Source organism: Penicillium brevicompactum (assembly GCF_028827555.1).
Source record: "Penicillium brevicompactum strain IBT 35665 chromosome Unknown utg000006l_segment0_segment0, whole genome shotgun sequence".
NCBI lineage: Eukaryota > Fungi > Ascomycota > Eurotiomycetes > Eurotiales > Aspergillaceae > Penicillium > Penicillium brevicompactum.
This window is the reverse complement of record NW_026623209.1, coordinates 6396980-6414551: the sequence shown is the minus strand read 5'-3', so window position 1 is coordinate 6414551 and position 17572 is coordinate 6396980. Positions and strand designations below refer to the sequence as shown.

At 50.4% G+C, this 17572-nt stretch overlaps 6 protein-coding genes across 6 annotated transcripts; 3 read left to right on the top strand and 3 right to left on the bottom strand.

Annotated features, from left to right (window-relative positions):
• Positions 1-263: 263 nt before the first annotated feature.
• N7506_010654 (phenylalanine--tRNA ligase subunit alpha) lies at positions 264-1853 on the top strand (the record flags this gene model as incomplete). The annotated part of the gene is made up of 2 exons (XM_056959947.1): positions 264-1708; positions 1760-1853. The coding sequence occupies 2 exons, from the start codon at positions 264-266 to the stop codon at positions 1851-1853; spliced, it is 1539 nt and encodes a 512-aa protein (XP_056809337.1).
• Positions 1854-2778: 925 nt separating this feature from the next.
• On the bottom strand, positions 2779-3289 carry rps21 (40S ribosomal protein eS21; the record flags this gene model as incomplete). The annotated part of the gene is made up of 2 exons (XM_056959946.1): positions 2779-3013; positions 3258-3289. The coding sequence occupies 2 exons, from the start codon at positions 3287-3289 to the stop codon at positions 2779-2781; spliced, it is 267 nt and encodes an 88-aa protein (XP_056809336.1).
• Positions 3290-3823: 534 nt separating this feature from the next.
• N7506_010652 (Cystathionine beta-synthase core) lies at positions 3824-7450 on the bottom strand (the record flags this gene model as incomplete). The annotated part of the gene is given in 6 exon segments (XM_056959945.1): positions 3824-4431; positions 4478-4830; positions 5556-6693; positions 6895-6958; positions 6973-7202; positions 7261-7450. 6 exon segments carry the CDS (start codon positions 7448-7450, stop codon positions 3824-3826), a joined length of 2583 nt encoding a protein of 860 aa, XP_056809335.1.
• An 811-nt stretch (positions 7451-8261) lies between these two features.
• Positions 8262-9515, top strand: N7506_010651 (oxidoreductase, short-chain dehydrogenase/reductase family; the record flags this gene model as incomplete). The annotated part of the gene is made up of 7 exons (XM_056959944.1): positions 8262-8332; positions 8387-8506; positions 8556-8756; positions 8823-8987; positions 9040-9183; positions 9240-9394; positions 9478-9515. 7 exons carry the CDS (start codon positions 8262-8264, stop codon positions 9513-9515), a joined length of 894 nt encoding a protein of 297 aa, XP_056809334.1.
• Positions 9516-9702: 187 nt separating this feature from the next.
• On the bottom strand, positions 9703-10164 carry N7506_010650 (DUF952 domain-containing protein; the record flags this gene model as incomplete). The annotated part of the gene is made up of 2 exons (XM_056959943.1): positions 9703-9819; positions 9874-10164. The coding sequence occupies 2 exons, from the start codon at positions 10162-10164 to the stop codon at positions 9703-9705; spliced, it is 408 nt and encodes a 135-aa protein (XP_056809333.1).
• Positions 10165-11775: 1611 nt separating this feature from the next.
• Positions 11776-17195, top strand: N7506_010649 (putative Ras GTPase activating protein; the record flags this gene model as incomplete). The annotated part of the gene is made up of 3 exons (XM_056959942.1): positions 11776-15919; positions 15974-16252; positions 16306-17195. The coding sequence occupies 3 exons, from the start codon at positions 11776-11778 to the stop codon at positions 17193-17195; spliced, it is 5313 nt and encodes a 1770-aa protein (XP_056809332.1).
• Positions 17196-17572: the final 377 nt, after the last annotated feature.

Genomic DNA, 17572 nt, shown 5'->3' with positions numbered 1-17572 from the left:
TGAAATTGTCAATTTATCAGTCTCAATAAGAAGGGGAAATGTCGATTTTGATGCCGATATCGCAATATGGTCAAGTCTCAGCGTCAACTGTCGTCTCTTGGGCTACAAAGTATGGCGGGGTGGAATGGCACAAGTGGTCTCTATGACCTCCCGTATTTATCTTTTGGATCCCGCCGAGTCATAATTCTGCGAAATATTGTCTGATCCCCAAACGCCAAAACACCTCCAAATCAAACTCCAGTCTGCAGGACAAGGCTGCAATTATGGAGCCTGACTTGACAAACGCCATCTTGGACGCCCTGTCCGCCTCCGATGCGCCCATCCTCACCAGCAATGCCTTCCCCTCCCACCCCTCATTGAAGGTCAAAAGTGCGCTCGACCGCCTTAGCTCCCGGCAGATGATCGAGATCAAGGCCCTGGAAAATGAAGTTGTCACTCTCACAAAGGAGGGTGAGGATATTGCTGCCAATGGCAGTCACGAGGCCAAGGTCTTCGCCGCCGTTGTTGCTGCCATGGATGGATTAAAGATCGCCGACCTGCCCGGCATTGTGGGCAAGGACAACGCCAAGGTTGGCCAGGGAAATGCTTTCAAGCGTGGCTGGATCAAGAAGGATAAAGACCTGCTGCGAGCATCTACAGAATCGATTGTCGACGAGACACAACAAGTCCTGATTGGAGTGCAAAAAACCAAGGCGCTCAACGATTCCAAGGCCCTACAAGATCTCAAGCGAAGGAAGTTGGTCTCTCTGGCCAAGGAACACGATTACCAAGTCTCCAAGGGTCCCAAATATGCCCGTGAATTCGTCAAGGAGGAGACCGATCTCACACCCGAGATGATCGCCAGCGGCTCGTGGAAGACCACAGCCTTCAAGTCCAAGAACTTCAACGCCAAAGGTGCTGTCACCCCATCGGGTACCTTCCACCCTCTGAACAAGGTGCGACAAGAATTCCGCAACATCTTCTTCGAGATGGGCTTCGAGGAGATGCCCACCAACCGCTTCGTGGAAACCGGTTTCTGGAACTTCGACGCTCTGTTCGTGCCCCAGCAACACCCTGCCCGTGACCTCCAAGATACTTTCTATATCTCCGACCCTGCCGTCGCCGACGGTCCCCGCGCAGACGCCCCCAACGACCCCCACTGCCCCAAGCCTAAGGATGGCGAGAAGGCCCTTGACTACCAAGAGTACTGGGACAATGTCCGCGAGGTCCACGAGCACGGCAAATTCAGCTCCATTGGCTACCGCTACCCCTGGAGCGCAGACGAGTCTCTTCGCCTTGTGCTCCGCACTCACACCACCTCTATCTCAACCTACATGCTGCACAAGTTGGCCGCCAACCCCCGGCCAGCTCGCTACTTCAGTATCGACCGTGTCTTCCGTAATGAGGCAGTCGACGCTACCCACTTGGCTGAGTTCCACCAAATCGAGGGTGTCATCGCCGACTTCGGTCTGACTCTCGGTGGTCTGATTGGCTTCATGGAGGTCTTCTTCGCCAAGATGGGCATCCACCAGCTGCGTTTCAAGCCTGCTTACAACCCTTACACCGAGCCTAGTATGGAGATTTTCGGCTACCACGCCGGTCTGGGCAAGTGGGTTGAGATTGGTAACAGTGGTATGTTCCGACCGGAGATGCTGGAGTCCATGGGTCTTCCTAAGGGCCTGAGAGTCTACGGATGGGGATTGAGTCTGGAGCGACCTACTATGATCAAGTATGTATAAACAAAATCCCATTGGTCATGCACCTACTAACATGTGTCCAGGTATGCTGTCAGCAACATTCGTGAGCTCCTCGGCCACAAGGTTGATCTCAACTTCATTGAGACCAACCCCGCTGTTCGACTCGAGAAGGATTAAATGGAGAGAGAGGGTACACTCATGTATAGAAAACAAAAAGCTTTCTCTGGGTTGTGTCTTGCTTTGTGGAGTCATGGGATAAATCAGGCCTCACTTGCAATCACGAGTTTATGCGCAAGGAAACGTATTGCATGTCAACGATGGACAAGATGTGAATAGAAACACTTTTTTCTTACTTACATTGAGCAGTAATTTTAATGTAGATCCATGATGGCGGTCAAGCGAAGGTCCACAGGTAGATACAATGATGGCAGGGTTCCAAGGTTACCAATAGATCAATTGATTCAACAGCTATTGCTATAGTTCTACAGTGATGTCCTGCCCGTATCTGTGCCCCAGCGCATGGATCTCTGCGACAGTGGCTCTTCAGCAGGCGGGAGCTCGGAAGCATGATCTTCGGCGATATATGCTTATTGCTGCCCCCTCGCTCACTGAAATGAAGATAGAAGACCAAGTCTAGCGAACCAGTCTGGTTTTCACATCGACAAAGAATGAGGAGGCTTGAAGTGCCGAGATGAGAAAGGAAAAGAGACTAGGCGCAAGGAAACAAACATTTACTGAAGGATATCAATTCGATCTTCGCCTGCAAATGTGCAGTTGACATGAAACATCTTATCGCAAAGGCGGGATTGTGATTGGTAGAGAAAAAAAACCTGAACCATCAAGTCGTCGATATTTTATTCATTTCGATAAGATAGGTAGGAAAACAGGAGTTTCTCTGAGGAGAAAAAGAAAAGGAGAACTAAGGAGGATTCATATCCCTTGGTCCTTTTTTGAGGTCATGGGACCAACTCCCCGAACACGGACCATCAGCCACGGTTCCTCTGTGACCAGTCAGCTCAAGCACATTGTGATAGTCCCAAGATCCCGACATACCGTCAAATCAACCCGTCAACACCGGTATAACCACATCGCTGTGAATGATTTACCGCTGGCTGGCGGCAGTCCAGACGTTCTTGAGGTAACCGTCACGCTGGGCCAGGCGGTTGAAAGAGTCGTCACTCTCGCCGCGGGCACGGATGAAGCCGCAGAGAGCGAAGGTCTGGTTCTCGCCGGTGTAGCGACCGTTCTCGTCAACCTTGCCGACGGAGAGCTGGACGGAGGCGTGGTCGTTGGCCTTGATGATGCGGTTGGTGGCGCTGCACTTGCGGGGCACGTAGCTGTGGGAGTCGTTAGTTTTGTAATTCTTTGCGAAAAAGAGGTTCCCCTCAGATCCTGCTCCTGCTGCGTCCCGAGGCTCCGTCGTGGTGTTCGCAATTTCTTTCCGCGGTCGCGCTCTGTCAATCCGGTCCAGTGGTGCTCATTCTGGTTTGGGATCGCGGGATTGCATGCGGAATTACTCGGCCACGCAGACACAGGGCACAGGGTAGACTGGATCATTGGAAACGAAGCGATGACACGTACAGATCGACGATCTCTCCCTTGTCGTTCTCCATTTTGGCGGGTTTGGTGGTGAGGTTTTGACGGGCGACGGTGAGGTTGGAGGTGGAGGGTTAGTCTTAATGATTTGTGTAGGGTTTTTCTCCGCTCCGCACATTTGTGTGGGTCATGTGACCCTTTGTCGAGGGCTGGCGTGTTTAAAGTGGGGAGGTGCGTGCGTCTATCGCTCGTCCACCTATCTGCCGTGGCAATATATCCACATCTATTGGCTGGGTTTGAGTAATGATTTTCACAATCCATCCATGGAAATTTACTCGGTTGGTGTTTATCAAGAACCGCATGTGAGCCTCTTGTCTGTGATTGTATATCCATCCTGAAACGATGCTGTGCGATGTATAAACCCCAAGTCTACCTCTTCGTCACGGACCAAGTCAAGGAGGAGAGCGCTTCTGAAGCCAGATGCAACAAGACAGACCTAGCTCTGCTCTACGAGCCATTGGTGTGTCGGTTGTTCTCTCGTGGAATGTCTTGTCATAATAGTTTGAAAAGCGTACCATATACTCTTTCGTGGAATGTTATCTATACAACTCCTACAGGTTACTCTTTTCCCTCTCTTCTTGCATAATATCGGCTTTCCAACCAACAGCCACCTCCCTCGCGCTTCCCTTCTTGAACCGCACAAGCACAACTCGCTCGGGCTCTCCCCGTCTATCTGTCCCTTTCAGCTCGGGACCAGGCCCGCTCAGTCCCAAAACCGATCGGCCGTCACGAGTCATCTGGATCATCTTAGGCGAGATACACTTCTGTGCCCATGAAGGAGATCCTGAATGAACAAAGTCAACAAGTTGCTGACGACGCTTCTCCATTTCTTCCACAGGGACACCCGCCCCAGGATCCTTGTCCAAAAACCCTGACACCAAGTGCAGCAGCAGGAATTGAGGCGGAAACAGTATAATCTCTGCCTTTTGAGCGCGGCTGATCCACTCCGCCGCCGGGAGGAATTGCGCCTCTGTCACCTCAACGCCGCCATCACTGGTGGGACTCTCCAACTCGTCGCGTTCACCTTCGGCCGGAAGCTCGGCAAGCAACTTCTTGTCCACATTCGTGGGCAACGGCAAGAAATATAGATACATCTGGGTAGTGTATCGTTTGGGGACATTAGTTGGCGTAACCCAACGTGTAAAGGGAATCAATTGGTCTGGCTAAAGTCAGCGACGCAACACATCAAGCAAGTAGTGACTCACCTATATCTGGTTCCGCATGAGCATCTTGCGTCTTCAGCCATTCATCAAAGGTTGATTTGTTCTGGTGGATCAGTCGTCGTCCTGCCTCTCGGGTGGGTTCATCAACGGCAATCATCTTGCCCGAGTCCCGATTTTTGGCTAGAAGAATGCCACTTTCTTCAAAGAGCTCTCTGATTGCTGCTCGTCTGTAGCTGGGAGAGTCCTCATGTCGGGATAGATCTTCAGGTGGAGGACAGGGCCCATCTTGAGCGGATAGATTACCGCCTGGAAACACATGAGCTGATGCGAAAGAGGTGGAAGTCTTGACACGGTGGAGTAAAAGGAGCTCGTTCTTGGATGAAACGAGAAGTACACTGGATAAGTCAGTGGCTTTTTCTTTCCGTGATCATTTCCTATTGTATTGCTAGAAACACGGGGCTAATCGACCATTGCCTCACGATACGGCCCCTTGCTACAAACTCACCTAGAACTAGGCCGCGGAACCGCAGGCTGCTTTTTCTGGTCGAGGTTTTCCTTCGGCATTATCTTTGAAGATGATAAAGGGTCTGGTGTTGCTGTATAATTTCTTGTAGCAACCCTGGGTCCCGGGTATTGGAAGAGCTGTGCCGAGGCAATTGAGTAAACGCGATATCTGCGAGACTTGATGTTCAATGTAAATTGATGATGCAGCTTGTGTCCAATGCGATGACAGAATGGTTTCCGGGTGAGGAAGGACATATCAGTCTCTTAAGGAAAGTATAGGTAGTGTATAGAAAGAACGTACACCCGACAGCCTAGGCTGTTCCCTGCTACCCCGCGTGTAACTTAACTTCATCGAGATTAGCCGAACGCGGCGACATGCGCCCTGGAACTGGGGATGGCTACCAACTAACATGTGCTTTTTTCCAAACATGAAACTACAATGAAATGAATGATGGAAAAATGTAACGTCTTTGCTCATTAACAGAAATGGCGTAAATCTTCAAATCGTAAACTCCTAACCTATACCCCTATTTTAATTTTTTTTCAAGGCCATATCATCCGGTACTACCCTGATGATCTATACACGAGGCCACTTGACAGAGAGCTAACATTTTACGCGTAAAGCTTCTTGTCGTAGCTGTGCAGACCGTGGACGTTACCCTCGGTCATGGCGCTGGCACTGCGCATTTCAAAGCGAACGGTGCCGTTGTCGACACCAGCGTGCATAGCGGAAAGGCTGGGGACACCAATGTCCTGCAGAGAGTGCTGGACACCGGCAACGAGGTAAGGAATGAACTTAGTGACGGAGCCACGGTCAAGGACGGAACCAGCGACACCCTGGGCGACGAGGACATTGGACTTCTCAGAGAAGTAGCGGGCGGTACCAGCGTTGCTGGCCTTGCTGTCCTTGGCACCGTTGCCGGCCTTCTTGTCCTCCATGGCAGCGATACTGCCCATGCCACGGTAGGCCTTGACGAGCTGGCCCTCGTTGCTGACGTAGTATTCACCGGGAGACTCGGTGGTACCAGCGAGGAGACCACCCATCATGACGGTGCTAGCACCCATGGCGAGACCCTTGACAATGTGGCCAAGGTTCTGAACACCACCATCGGCGATACAGGGAACACCGAAGCGGGCAGCGAAGGAGGAGACGCTGCGCACGGAGGCGGCCTGGGGACGGCCGACGGCCATGACCTCCTGGGTGATGCAGGCACTACCGGAGCCCATGCCAATTCTCAGGCCATCGACACCGGCAGCAATAAGAGCAGCAGCCTGCTCACGGGTGACAACGTTACCACCAATAACGTCAATCTGGGGGAGCTCCTTCTTAACGTATTTGATCATCTCGATCTGGTACATGGAGTTACCCTGGCTAGAGTCCAGGATAACGATGTCCAAGCCAGCGTCAACGAGGAGCTGGAGACGGCGCTTGTCCTCCTCACGGGTACCGATAGAAGCAGCACAGATGAGCTGCTTGGAGTCGGGAAGCTTGGAGGCAAGAGGGTAGTGGAGGTTCTTCATCAGGTCGGAGCGGGAAAGCAGAGAAACGATGTTGCCGCTGGCGTCAACAATGGGGAGCTTGCCCTTCTTGGACTGACGGAGAACCTCGTTGGCCTCGGCCAGGGTGGTGCCGGCCGGGGCGGTAACAAGATCAGTGGCCATGATGGCAGTCACGGGGTCGCTGAGGTTGTGGTGGAATTGGATGTCACGGGAAGTGACCATACCAACGAGCTTGGAGCGAAGAGTTCCGTTCTCTGGATTCAACCATTAGCATTCTGATTGCGGAAAGCAAATGTGTCAAGTCAAAGATGATAGTCAAAACATTCAGATAAGATCTGGTTCTCTACAATGCGACTTTCGTCGCTGCAGTGGAACGAAAGTTATTTTTAAAAGAGTTTGGTCGTCATGCAAAAGGAATTGTGTGTCGTAGAAGGGAATAAGATATTCTGACTTACCAGTGACAGGGAAACCTCCGAAGCCCCACTTGGCCTTGAGCTCCTTGGCTTCGCCAACGGTGGCCTGGGGGAGAGGACAACGGGGTCAAGGATGAAGCCGTTCTCGTATCTCTTGACCTTGCGGACCATCTCGGCCTGAGCCTCAGGAGAGCAGTTGTGGTGGATGACACCAAGGCCACCGAGCAGGGCCATGTGGATGGCCATGTTGTGCTCGGTGACGGTGTCCATGGGAGAAGACAGAAGGGGGGTCTTCAGCGAGATACGCTTGGTGACAGGGGTATCAAGAGACACATCGGAGGCAGGGAAGCCTATCCAAATTAGTCATTGAGACCAAAAATTTTCAACCCACCGCGGGGTTCGGCTTACCGATGTAGCCGGGCAAGATCAGGAAATCATTGTAAGTCAAAGCACCGTGCTTGTCAGAATCAATGAGGGTATCCACGTCAAGGCCATCGCGGGTCTTGTAGGTCTCAACGACCTCCAAGGCCTTGGCGTAGTCAGTGATCTCAGCCTTCATGGCAGCACCGGGAGCAGCGTCGCTGGCGGTGATAGGCATTATAAGAATGAGAGGATGTCTTGAAACAGATGGTGAGACACGACTTGAGAAGATATATTAATCAACAGAGAAGAAACGATCTGCTGATGGAGAAAGTCGGGCTTTCCCAAAGAAAAGAAAGAAGAAGAAAAAGTCGGACGAAAAATTGGTTCCTTTTCTCTTCCGTGCACGGCCAAGCCGGCAGGAGGCTAAACTACTTCGGGGATAGCCTACCGTCTTATTTGCACGTCTGCCTTGCTGATTGGCTGATAAACGAGATGCCTCAGGGCGGTGAACCAGCCTTGCTTATAGATCATGTATAAGATTTAGATGATGTTGCATACGGCCCCAGGGAAATGCATGCGTCTTTTTTGAGTAGTTTTCTGGAAGTTGCCAATCTGGGTACCGACTTGAGATTGGTCATGCATTTCGAGTCATTTCCTGTCAGCTGTTGAAAGATACCATCAGCTCTACGTGTCACAGATCAGTGTACACCACGGAGTACGGAGTACTAATCCAAAGAACGGTCATGCTTAATGGGAGTTGCAGTGATGATTCTGGAAAACTGACACTGCTGCCGAATACTTCGAGAGCTCATGGTTCCTTGGAATGGCCTTGGGACTAGCAATATAATATGCCAGTCCTCAGTTGGCGGCTTTGAATCCCGCGCACTCTCGTAGTGTCATGACGACAGAATGATAGTACTAAGGCAAATATGGGGTGATATGTCTTGCTATACCCATTTATCTGGCCTCTCGATAGGAAAATTAAGATTCAATCAATTATTCTCCCCGAAAGGTGCCCTCTGTGCTGCACTGTGTATACCCTCAAGATGGAATCCTCCATGGGCCAGCATGGTGCCTTTCAGCCTGCCCCGCAGGCACAGGCGCAGAATAAACCAGGGTGAGAGCACTTCTACTGTGCACAATTCTCCCACCACTAAAGTGGTTGCTTTAGGTTAGAGAGCATAATGACAAAGCCCAGCGAATCAACGAAGCTCGAAGGCCTCAATGAATTCTTTGAGTACGTTGGTTCGGGTAAATTGAAAGGCAAGAAGGCACTCATTACCGGTGGAGAGTATGTACGTTTAAAAGGCTATTTGTTGGTTGCTAATTGTTCATGCTAGCTCCGGGATTGGACGATCTGTGGCTGTCTTGATGGCTAGAGAGGGTGCAGACGTGAGTATCGTGTATTTGCCAACAGAACAATCAGATGCAGAAACAACCAAGGCCTCAGTGGAAAAGGAACAGAGATCTTGTCTTCTTATTCCGGGGGATCTACGTGAACGAACTATATGTCGCCATGCGGTTGACGAACATCTCAAGAGGTCAGCATATGTTCAAGTTCAAGGCTCTTTTGTATGAAACAATCGCTCACTTTGCACGGATTGCAGATACGGCACGATCAACATACTTGTCAATAACGCATCGAAACAGTACATGTGTGAAGTTTTTGAAAACATCGATCTGGACAAAACCGAAGACATTTTCAGAACAAACATCGTTCAAATGATTGCAATGGCGAAGTTTGCTCTTCCCCATATGAATCGAGGTGGCTCGTCAGTATAGCCACATGCTCCCCCGTGGTACAGACTTGCTAATTATCTACAGAATCATCAACACATCATCTCTCGTGGCTCTGCGTGGGTCCAGCACCATGATTGACTATGCTGCCACAAAAGGAGCCATTATAAGTTTCACTAGAGCTTTGGCATCTTACCTGATCCCTAGGGGTATCAGAGTAAATGCAGTTGCGTAAGAATTTCCTCCCTCTATTTTCAATCATGTTTGTTGACACGATGCGAATCCAGACCTGGGGCAATATACACTCCAATCCAAGTCGATACCCGAGATGCGCAACAAATGGAAGGATGGGGTCACAAGGTTGGCTTAGGTCGGCCGGGTGAACCGAGCGAGGTTGCAACAAGCTTCATCTTCTTGGCTAGTGCAGATGCCTCTCTGTACTGTGAGTGGTCCAAATTCCCAGTCGCGGTTACGCCCCGTTTTTCTTTGTTCGTTTCTTCTTTCTGACACATCACCTCCACCTAGATGGGCAAATTCTATGTTGCTATCCTCTAGGCGACTGAAGAAAGTCTTTCCAGGATTTTCTCTAGCACCTGAGCATCTCCCAAGGTTGACTTAAATCTTGAATGAACGGTTGCGCAGAGATCAACGAAGGCGAAATATGAATATGAACAAGATTCGTCGCAGAAAATAGATTGCGTGATTTTCATTGGTATCAATTCGAAGCACAACTGGAAAATACGAGAAAACTTAGTTCAGAAGCCACGGCTTCGCACCAGTAAGGGCTTTGTCCCATCCTTCGTCATTTTGCCAAATTGCCACACTCTCCACTTCCTCTCTGCCCAACCTGAGCCCGTTGTATAGGTGCTGTAATTCGTTAGGCGACAAAATGAATTATTTGAGCGACGAGGATCAACTCACAGGGAAAAGTCCTTCCCCAGGACGAGGGCCGGTCACCCTTCGGTCGGGAGACTCCCACTTGATGTCCTGGATAACACGGTGATACTCGATTCGTAGCACGTACACCAGGGGCTCTTCGGCGAAGAAGGTTTTCAGAGTATTTGCTACTTGGTGCGCGGTTGAGAGATGGATAAAGCCGGAGCCTTCATCCAAATCACTCACTGCAAGCTTCTCAGGGATTGGTTCGCGCACTGGCGAAGTTGAGGGAACGATCTTGTAAATGTAGCGAGGCTGGGAAGACAGTGCCGACATGTTGAAGATTGTATGGAAAGATGGAAGAAGAAGAAAGTCGCCGACTGTAGAGCTCGTTTGATATCAAGGCGGGAGGGAAGAAAGAAGGTTTGTCAGGTTTCATTGATGGCGGGGTCGGTCGGTGCAGCCGGCAACTTACCTCGAGCCAAAGTTCACTCCGTACGTTTCAATGTCTTGTTGCAGTTTTTGTTGTCACGCTAGACTTTCCAAGGTTTTTTCAATTGAGGTTCATTTTTGCTTGCCCGGGTCCACGGGTAGTTTTGGAAAAACAGGTCAAGTATAGCTGTTGTCCGTACTGTCAAAGAAATATATCAGGGATCTTCCATGTGGCCGAAAACGACATTTCGAAGTTGGAATGTCTTTAGCTACTAGTATACTATTTGACCAGCTAGTCACTACCGTGCCAAAATCCTGCCTAGGTGGAGATAGCTCTCAAGATATCCGATCGCTCAAAATTGATGTTTTGGTACATGATTCTTTGGGCATGCAAAAGCCATATTTAGGATCTTCCAAGACCAAGCATTGACCCGAGATCATGCCAACCGATAAAGCTATCTCATTACCAGGTAGCTGTCACCTGGACACTGTTATAAATACTTAGATGGCTACTTCCCTAGCCCAGGGTAAATGTGATGTACAAGGCATAGAAACATCACCGATACCATCCGATCGCTATTGTATTCGATATTCTGGATCAAGATTCAACAGCTTAATGACATATGTAATGCAAGAGAATATACCGGGTTACCAGAAAGGGCTAATGGAAGAGCGATTGAGAAATAAAGGGAAAGAAAGCGACAGCCTTGGAAAGACTCGATTTTGTGGTATATATTTTTTGAAAATAGACACTCGGACTGCCAGTCTCTAGAAAATGATATGATGGTAAGGGGTTCTTTTTATTATAGAACCAAAATCGGTACCCCGTACTCCGTATTGATAGAGGTACGGAGTAGACCTGGCATGATTTCAATAAGTGGAATGGTTCAAGTAGAGATGTGATGGTCGCACGGGGCTACGAAGGCACTAAACCCTGCCTAATCGGACACCAGCCACTGATGCCAAGACCGGTAAGCATCCTACTGAATCTGCGCCCAAAAAGGAATCGCGAGGGGTGCCGAGTGCTAACTCCCATGAGAGAATCGGAGCAAAGCCCGCGATCGGAATATGGATCGAATGAAATCCACTCCAGGCCTGAAACCTGTAGGCAGAAGAGAGGATACGAGGAGATGCAAGTAATTGAAGATCGGCAAGCCACAATCACCTGATGGCACTATACCTGATACGGAGATTTGTTGTGCCCCCTGCGCGGGCGGGTTGGGGAATCTTGGTCGCACTTGCACCCCCACCGTCAACAATTTCATCGGATACGATCAACTTTGAATCCCACATCGCGCGACTTGAGATTGTTAGTCTTCAAATCCCTGAATCCACAGTTGAGAGACTTGTGGCATTGGAAAATCGTTCGATCCAACAGCATTCGAGGTCAGAGGTCAGAGAGCCTTGTTTGACTTGCGCATTCCGCTTCTGCCCACCGGAGCAGGGATGCGGTCTAAGGAGCGCGTCATTTTTCATTTCAATTTTATTTTCGCATACCCGACTCGAGACTAAGTGATGTCAGCTCAATACCCATCGCTCAGACGAGCTCAGACGGACCTTCCTGCGCAGTCCACCAGCCCATTACGACAAGACTCCACGGCGTCCACCAATTCATCCGCATATTCCGTCGCATCCAGCTCATTTGCTCCCAGTCGCACCAGCACAGTCTCTTCCAATGGGTCAATAGGTAGCAATCTAGGCCACTTCCGAGGGAAGAGTGAAGCAAGCAGCAAAAGCTCTGTAGCCACCGTGACGGACACAATGGAGCGGGGGAATCGTCCAAACGCTGGGACTACATACGATAGCATTCGCCGATCTCTGCGCCCGCTGCAACAAGTTTCCAATGGTACATCGTCTGCAGCGAACGCTGGTGGTTACCGGCATGCGCGGAGCCACACTGTCGACGAGACCCAGCCATGGAAAGAGCATCGACCTAGCACTCCTGAATCGCGTCTGCAGGAAAACGAGTCGCCGCGTCGCAGATTGTCTTTTTACGACGCGCAGACACCCACACCCACCTCCCCTCACCAATGGTCCCCCGTGCCTGGGACGTCGCGTCCCTCATCTCCACAAAAGACGACTCCACACAGCCCTCACCCGCCCCAGTTAACTGCTGCACTATCGGGTCCTGAGTTGGAGACCTTCCAAAAATCCTCCACAGGCCATCTGAGGACCCTATCTAAATTTGCACAATCCGGCGAGACCGATGAATTTCAATTCAACACACCGGCAGGTTCCGTGACCGGTCTCGAAGGTCGGCGCCGCCTGAAGCGAGCAGACTCCACAGCTGGAAGGCCGGGCTCAGTATCACCCGTCAAGCCCAAGGTGTCCTCGTGGGCAGCTGGCAACTGGATGGATCAACAGCGACAATTCATCCAGGCCTACGAATATCTGTGTCATATCGGAGAAGCCAAGCAGTGGATTGAAGATGTCATCCACAAGCAAATTCCTGCCATTGTTCAATTGGAAGAAGGGCTACGGGATGGCGTTACGTTGGCGGAGGTTGTGCAAGCCATGTATCCAGGCAAACCCCTTCGAATCTTCCGAAACCCAAAGTTGCAATACCGCCACTCCGACAACATCGCCCTCTTTTTCAGATTCCTCGATGAGATTGAGCTACCGGAACTGTTTCGCTTTGAGTTGATCGATTTGTACGAAAAGAAGAATCTTCCTAAGGTCATACACTGTATCCACGCGCTATCGTGGGCACTCTTCAAGAATGGCATGTTAGACTTCCGAATGGGTAACTTGGTCGGTCAGCTTGAATTCGAACATCATGAGCTCGAAAAAACTCAGAAGGGATTGGACAAGTCTGGCGTCAGCATGCCCAGCTTCGCAGGAATGGCCGCCAACTTCGGCGCCGAGCCCGAACCCGAGCCCGAGCCAGTTGAGTCTGAAGAAGAGCGCATTGATCGAGAACTGCAAGAAAATGAAAGTGCGATCTGCGACTTTCAGTCCCAAATTCGAGGCGCCATGTTGCGCTTGCAGCTGGGAAACACGATGGGGGGTCTTTGGGACTTCGAGCCTCTTTTGATTGAACTTCAGTCCCGCCTGCGTGGTGATTGGGCTCGCCAAATTAGTCAATATCGCTTGAACATGCTTCAGTTCTCGGTTGGATTACAATCAATCAGCAGAGGTTTCATCGTGCGTCGCCGGCAACAAGATGACGGGCAGTGGCGTAAAGCCCAAGAAGCGGATATTCTCCAATTTCAAAGTCTCATTCGCGGCTCCAAAGCCCGCGTCGAAGCCAATCACCTGCGAACCCAGACCCGAAGAGAAGAGTCCGGGATCAAACAGATCCAGGCAGCAATCAGAGGCGCATTGTCACGCAACAATGTTGCCGACCAATACGAGCAGTACCAAGAGAGCGGAAATGAAGTCACGTTGTTCCAGGCTGCTATTCGTGGTGCTCTTCAACGCATGACCGTCGCCAACCAATACGAACAGGTTCATCAGGCCGGTGGCGAAGTACTGTCGCTTCAAGCTGTCATCCGCGGTGCTATGCAGCGCAAGCAAATGCAAGCCCAGTCCCAAGAAGTTAGCCGAGCCGGCATCGCTGTGAAATCACTCCAAGCCGCCATGAGAGGTGCTTTGCAACGAACGAGAATCAATACTCAATCCAACGAGGTTAAGCAGATTGAAACCCCCGTAAAGTCTCTTCAATCTGTCATTCGAGGATCAATCGCCCGCCAAAACATCTCAGATATGAAGACCTTGCTCAGCAAAGAAGCGTCCCATGTCACTACAATTCAATCATACATCCGGGCTCTGATCGCCAAAGATCGCCAGACCCAGCTACTGCATGCACTGGAAGAGACCGAAGAGGAGTGCACGGCCCTGCAAGCTATTCTGCGTGCTGCTGCCGTGCGAACATCAACTTCAGCCCTCCTTAGCGAGCTTTCCGAACATGTGTCACCAGTGGTGGATCTTCAGGGAATTTTGCGTGGCCAAGCCGTGAGAGCGTCATTGAATGCCCAGAGAATCTTGCTATCGAACGAGGAGCCTTTGGTTTTGGATCTGCAGTCCCGTTCTCGTGGGCTCATTCAGAGGCTCCGTATCACCGAGGAGCGCAACGAACTCGAGCAGGAGGAGGATGCGATTGTTGATCTTCAAGCACTTGCTCGTGCCGCTGTCTCGCGAATGAAAGTAGGAGACATTCTTTCCAGCCTCGACGAGACTGAAGAGGAAGCCATCCAGCTGCAATCCTTAGCTCGCGCCATGATCGCACGTCTCGAAGTTGGTGATATCCTGACAGATCTTGATGCTGAAGAAGAAGTGATCGTCGACCTTCAAGCACAAATCCGAGGACTCAACGTCCGAAACCGTTTCGAAGAAAGACGTCAACACTACAATGAAAACATGGAGAAGGTCATCAAGGCCCAGAGTGTTATCCGAGGCCGCATTCAAGGCCAAGCCTATAAAAGCCTGACCAGCGGAAAGAATCCACCTGTCGGAACAGTCAAGGGATTCGTCCACCTTCTCAACGACAGCGACTTTGACTTCGATGAAGAGATTGAATTTGAACGGTTGCGCAAGGTCGTTGTCCAGCAAGTCCGACAGAACGAGCTTGCCGAGCAATACATCAGCCAGCTGGATATCAAGATTGCCCTCCTTGTCAAGAACAAGATCACGCTCGACGAAGTTGTCAAGCACCAAAAGCACTTTGGCGGCCACATCGGCAACTTGTTGTCAAACACCGAAATCTCTTCCAAAGATCCCTACGACCTAAAGGCCCTCAACAAAACCTCACGCAGGAAGTTGGACCAATACCAAGTGTTCTTCTTCCTCCTTCAGACCCAATCACAATACCTGGCTCGTCTGTTCAGGCGAATGCGCGAGGTGAATACATCGGACAAGGAATACGAGAGGATTAGGCACTTGATGATGGGCCTCTTTGGATACTCACAGAAACGCCGCGAGGAATATTATCTTATCAAGCTTCTGGCGCGTTCTGTGAAGGAGGATATCGAGGGCTTCACATCTCTTCCCGAGTATTTGCGCTGCACGTCCTTCTGGAACAAGCTGTTCTCCTCATATGCCAAATCGCCACGCGATCGGAAGTTCATGCGTGACGTTTTGGGCACCGTTGTCAAGGAGTCTGTGATTGACAACCCAGACCTTGACCTGGAGAGTGATCCCATCCAAATCTATCGCTCCGCGATCAACAATGAAGAGCTCCAAACAGGACAAAGAAGTCGTCGCCAACCAGATCTTCCCCGAGAAGAAGCTATCAGGGACCCTGAAACTAGGGATACATTCATTCAACATCTGCAAGACCTTCGTGACATTGTTGACCAATTTTTCTTGGGCCTTGAGGACTCCTTGTACCGCATGCCATTCGGTATCAGATATCTCGCACAGCAGATGTATCAAAATCTCATCGAGAAATTCGCTGGCGAGGATCAAGGTTTCATACTCCAAACCGTGGGACATTGGGTGTGGAAGAACTACTTCCAGCCTGCCGTTCTGGAGCCCGAAAAATATGGAGTGGTTGACCGGGGTTTGACCCAGGAGCAAAAACGCAATCTCGGAGAAATCTCCAAGGTTGTGGCTCAAATAGCCTCCGGAAGACTGTTTGGAGCCGAGAATGTCTATCTTCAACCGCTTAACAGCTACATTGCGGAATCAATTCAGCGGCTGGGGCAAATCTGGGGCCAGAGTAAGTATTGTGCTTTACCCCCTTGTGTCTTTCAACCCAACTAACACCATGCAGTGATCTCAGTCCAAGACGCAGAGACATACTTCGACATTGACGAATTTAACGACCTTTATGCCAAGGCCAAGCCTACCCTTTACATCAAGATGTCTGACATCTTCTCCATTCACCAACTTGTGGCCTCCGAAATCAATCACATGTGTCCTCACCCAGATGATTTCCTGAAAGAACTTGTCCGAGAACTGGGCAGTGTCAAGAGCAACGAGAATGAACTGATGGGTGTCAGCTCAACCGAAATCAATCTCACATTGAGTCCCAAAATGGCCCAGATGGAAGGTAGGCAGTAAAAAGCAACCCCGTGTGAAGACTTGGCTAACCTTATCCTGCAGATCCTGAAGCTGAAGTCAAGGCGCTGTTCATGGAGACGAAGCGTTGCATCCTCTACATTATTCGTGTTCAGAGCGGCGCTAATCTCATGGACGTCATGCTCAAGCCACCCTCACCCGAAGACGAGGAGCGTTGGCACGACTTGGTTAGGGAAGAGTTGAGCGCGAACAATCCCCGCCGGGGTGCTTATTCCGAGGCGAACAGCTTGATCGACATTAGCTCCATGGGGTATGCACAATTGAAGGGTATTGCACTCGAGAATATTCTTCGCCTGGAGCAGACCGGACGTATCAACCGCCACAATCACTACCAAGACCTTCTGAACGCCATTGCCATTGACATTCGTACCAAGCACCGTCGGAGAATTCAACGCGAGCGTGAATTGGAAGGCGCTCGATTGACCTCCCAGCGCCTCAGCGGCCAAGCAGTCTACCTTGACCAGCAACTCAAGACATACAACGACTACATCGAGCAGGCTATGATCACGTTGCAAAACAAGAAGGGCAAAAAACGATTCTTAATGCCATTCACCAAGCAATGGGATCATCAGCGCGAGCTTCAGAAGTCGGGCAAGGTTTTCAAGTTTGGATCATTCAAATACTCCGCGCGCACCATGGCCGATCGCGGTGTCCTCGTTGGCTGGAAGGGTTACGCCGAGCGACAATGGGATCGGGTGGACTTGACCGTCTCCAGTAACGAGGTGGGCGTGTTCACCATCGATGGCAGCAGTGGAAACATGATGATTCCCGGAGCCAATGCACAGGTACCGCTGGACGACTTGCTGCAGGCCCAGTTCAACAACACCCAATTCATGGACTTCTTCGACGGTCAGATGCGGGTCAACGTGAACCTCTTCTTGCACTTGATCATGAAGAAATTCTATAATGAGTGATCGTCATGGACTTTACGGATATGAGGGATGAAGGTACACATTCTTATTGATATTATTGTTTGTTTCTTATTTTGTTTGAGATACCTTGGGTATTTTGGTTTGATAGCGATAGCGTTCGGTCTATATGGGCGAATGGCATGTACACAGTATGATTCGATTTGTAAAACAACTCAGATGTCATATGATATCCATGCATCTTTAAGATCTTTCAGTGCAAATATAAGCATAGTAGAAAAAGCCCATGAAGTCCATAGGCACTGGCCTATAGTAGGTCAGGGGCTGCCACGTGACGTATTGACAACGGGTTGCCAGCTGGTAACCGGGCATCCCCTCCAACTTGTCTACCAGTGAGGAATCTCTGACTGTTCTTCCTGGCT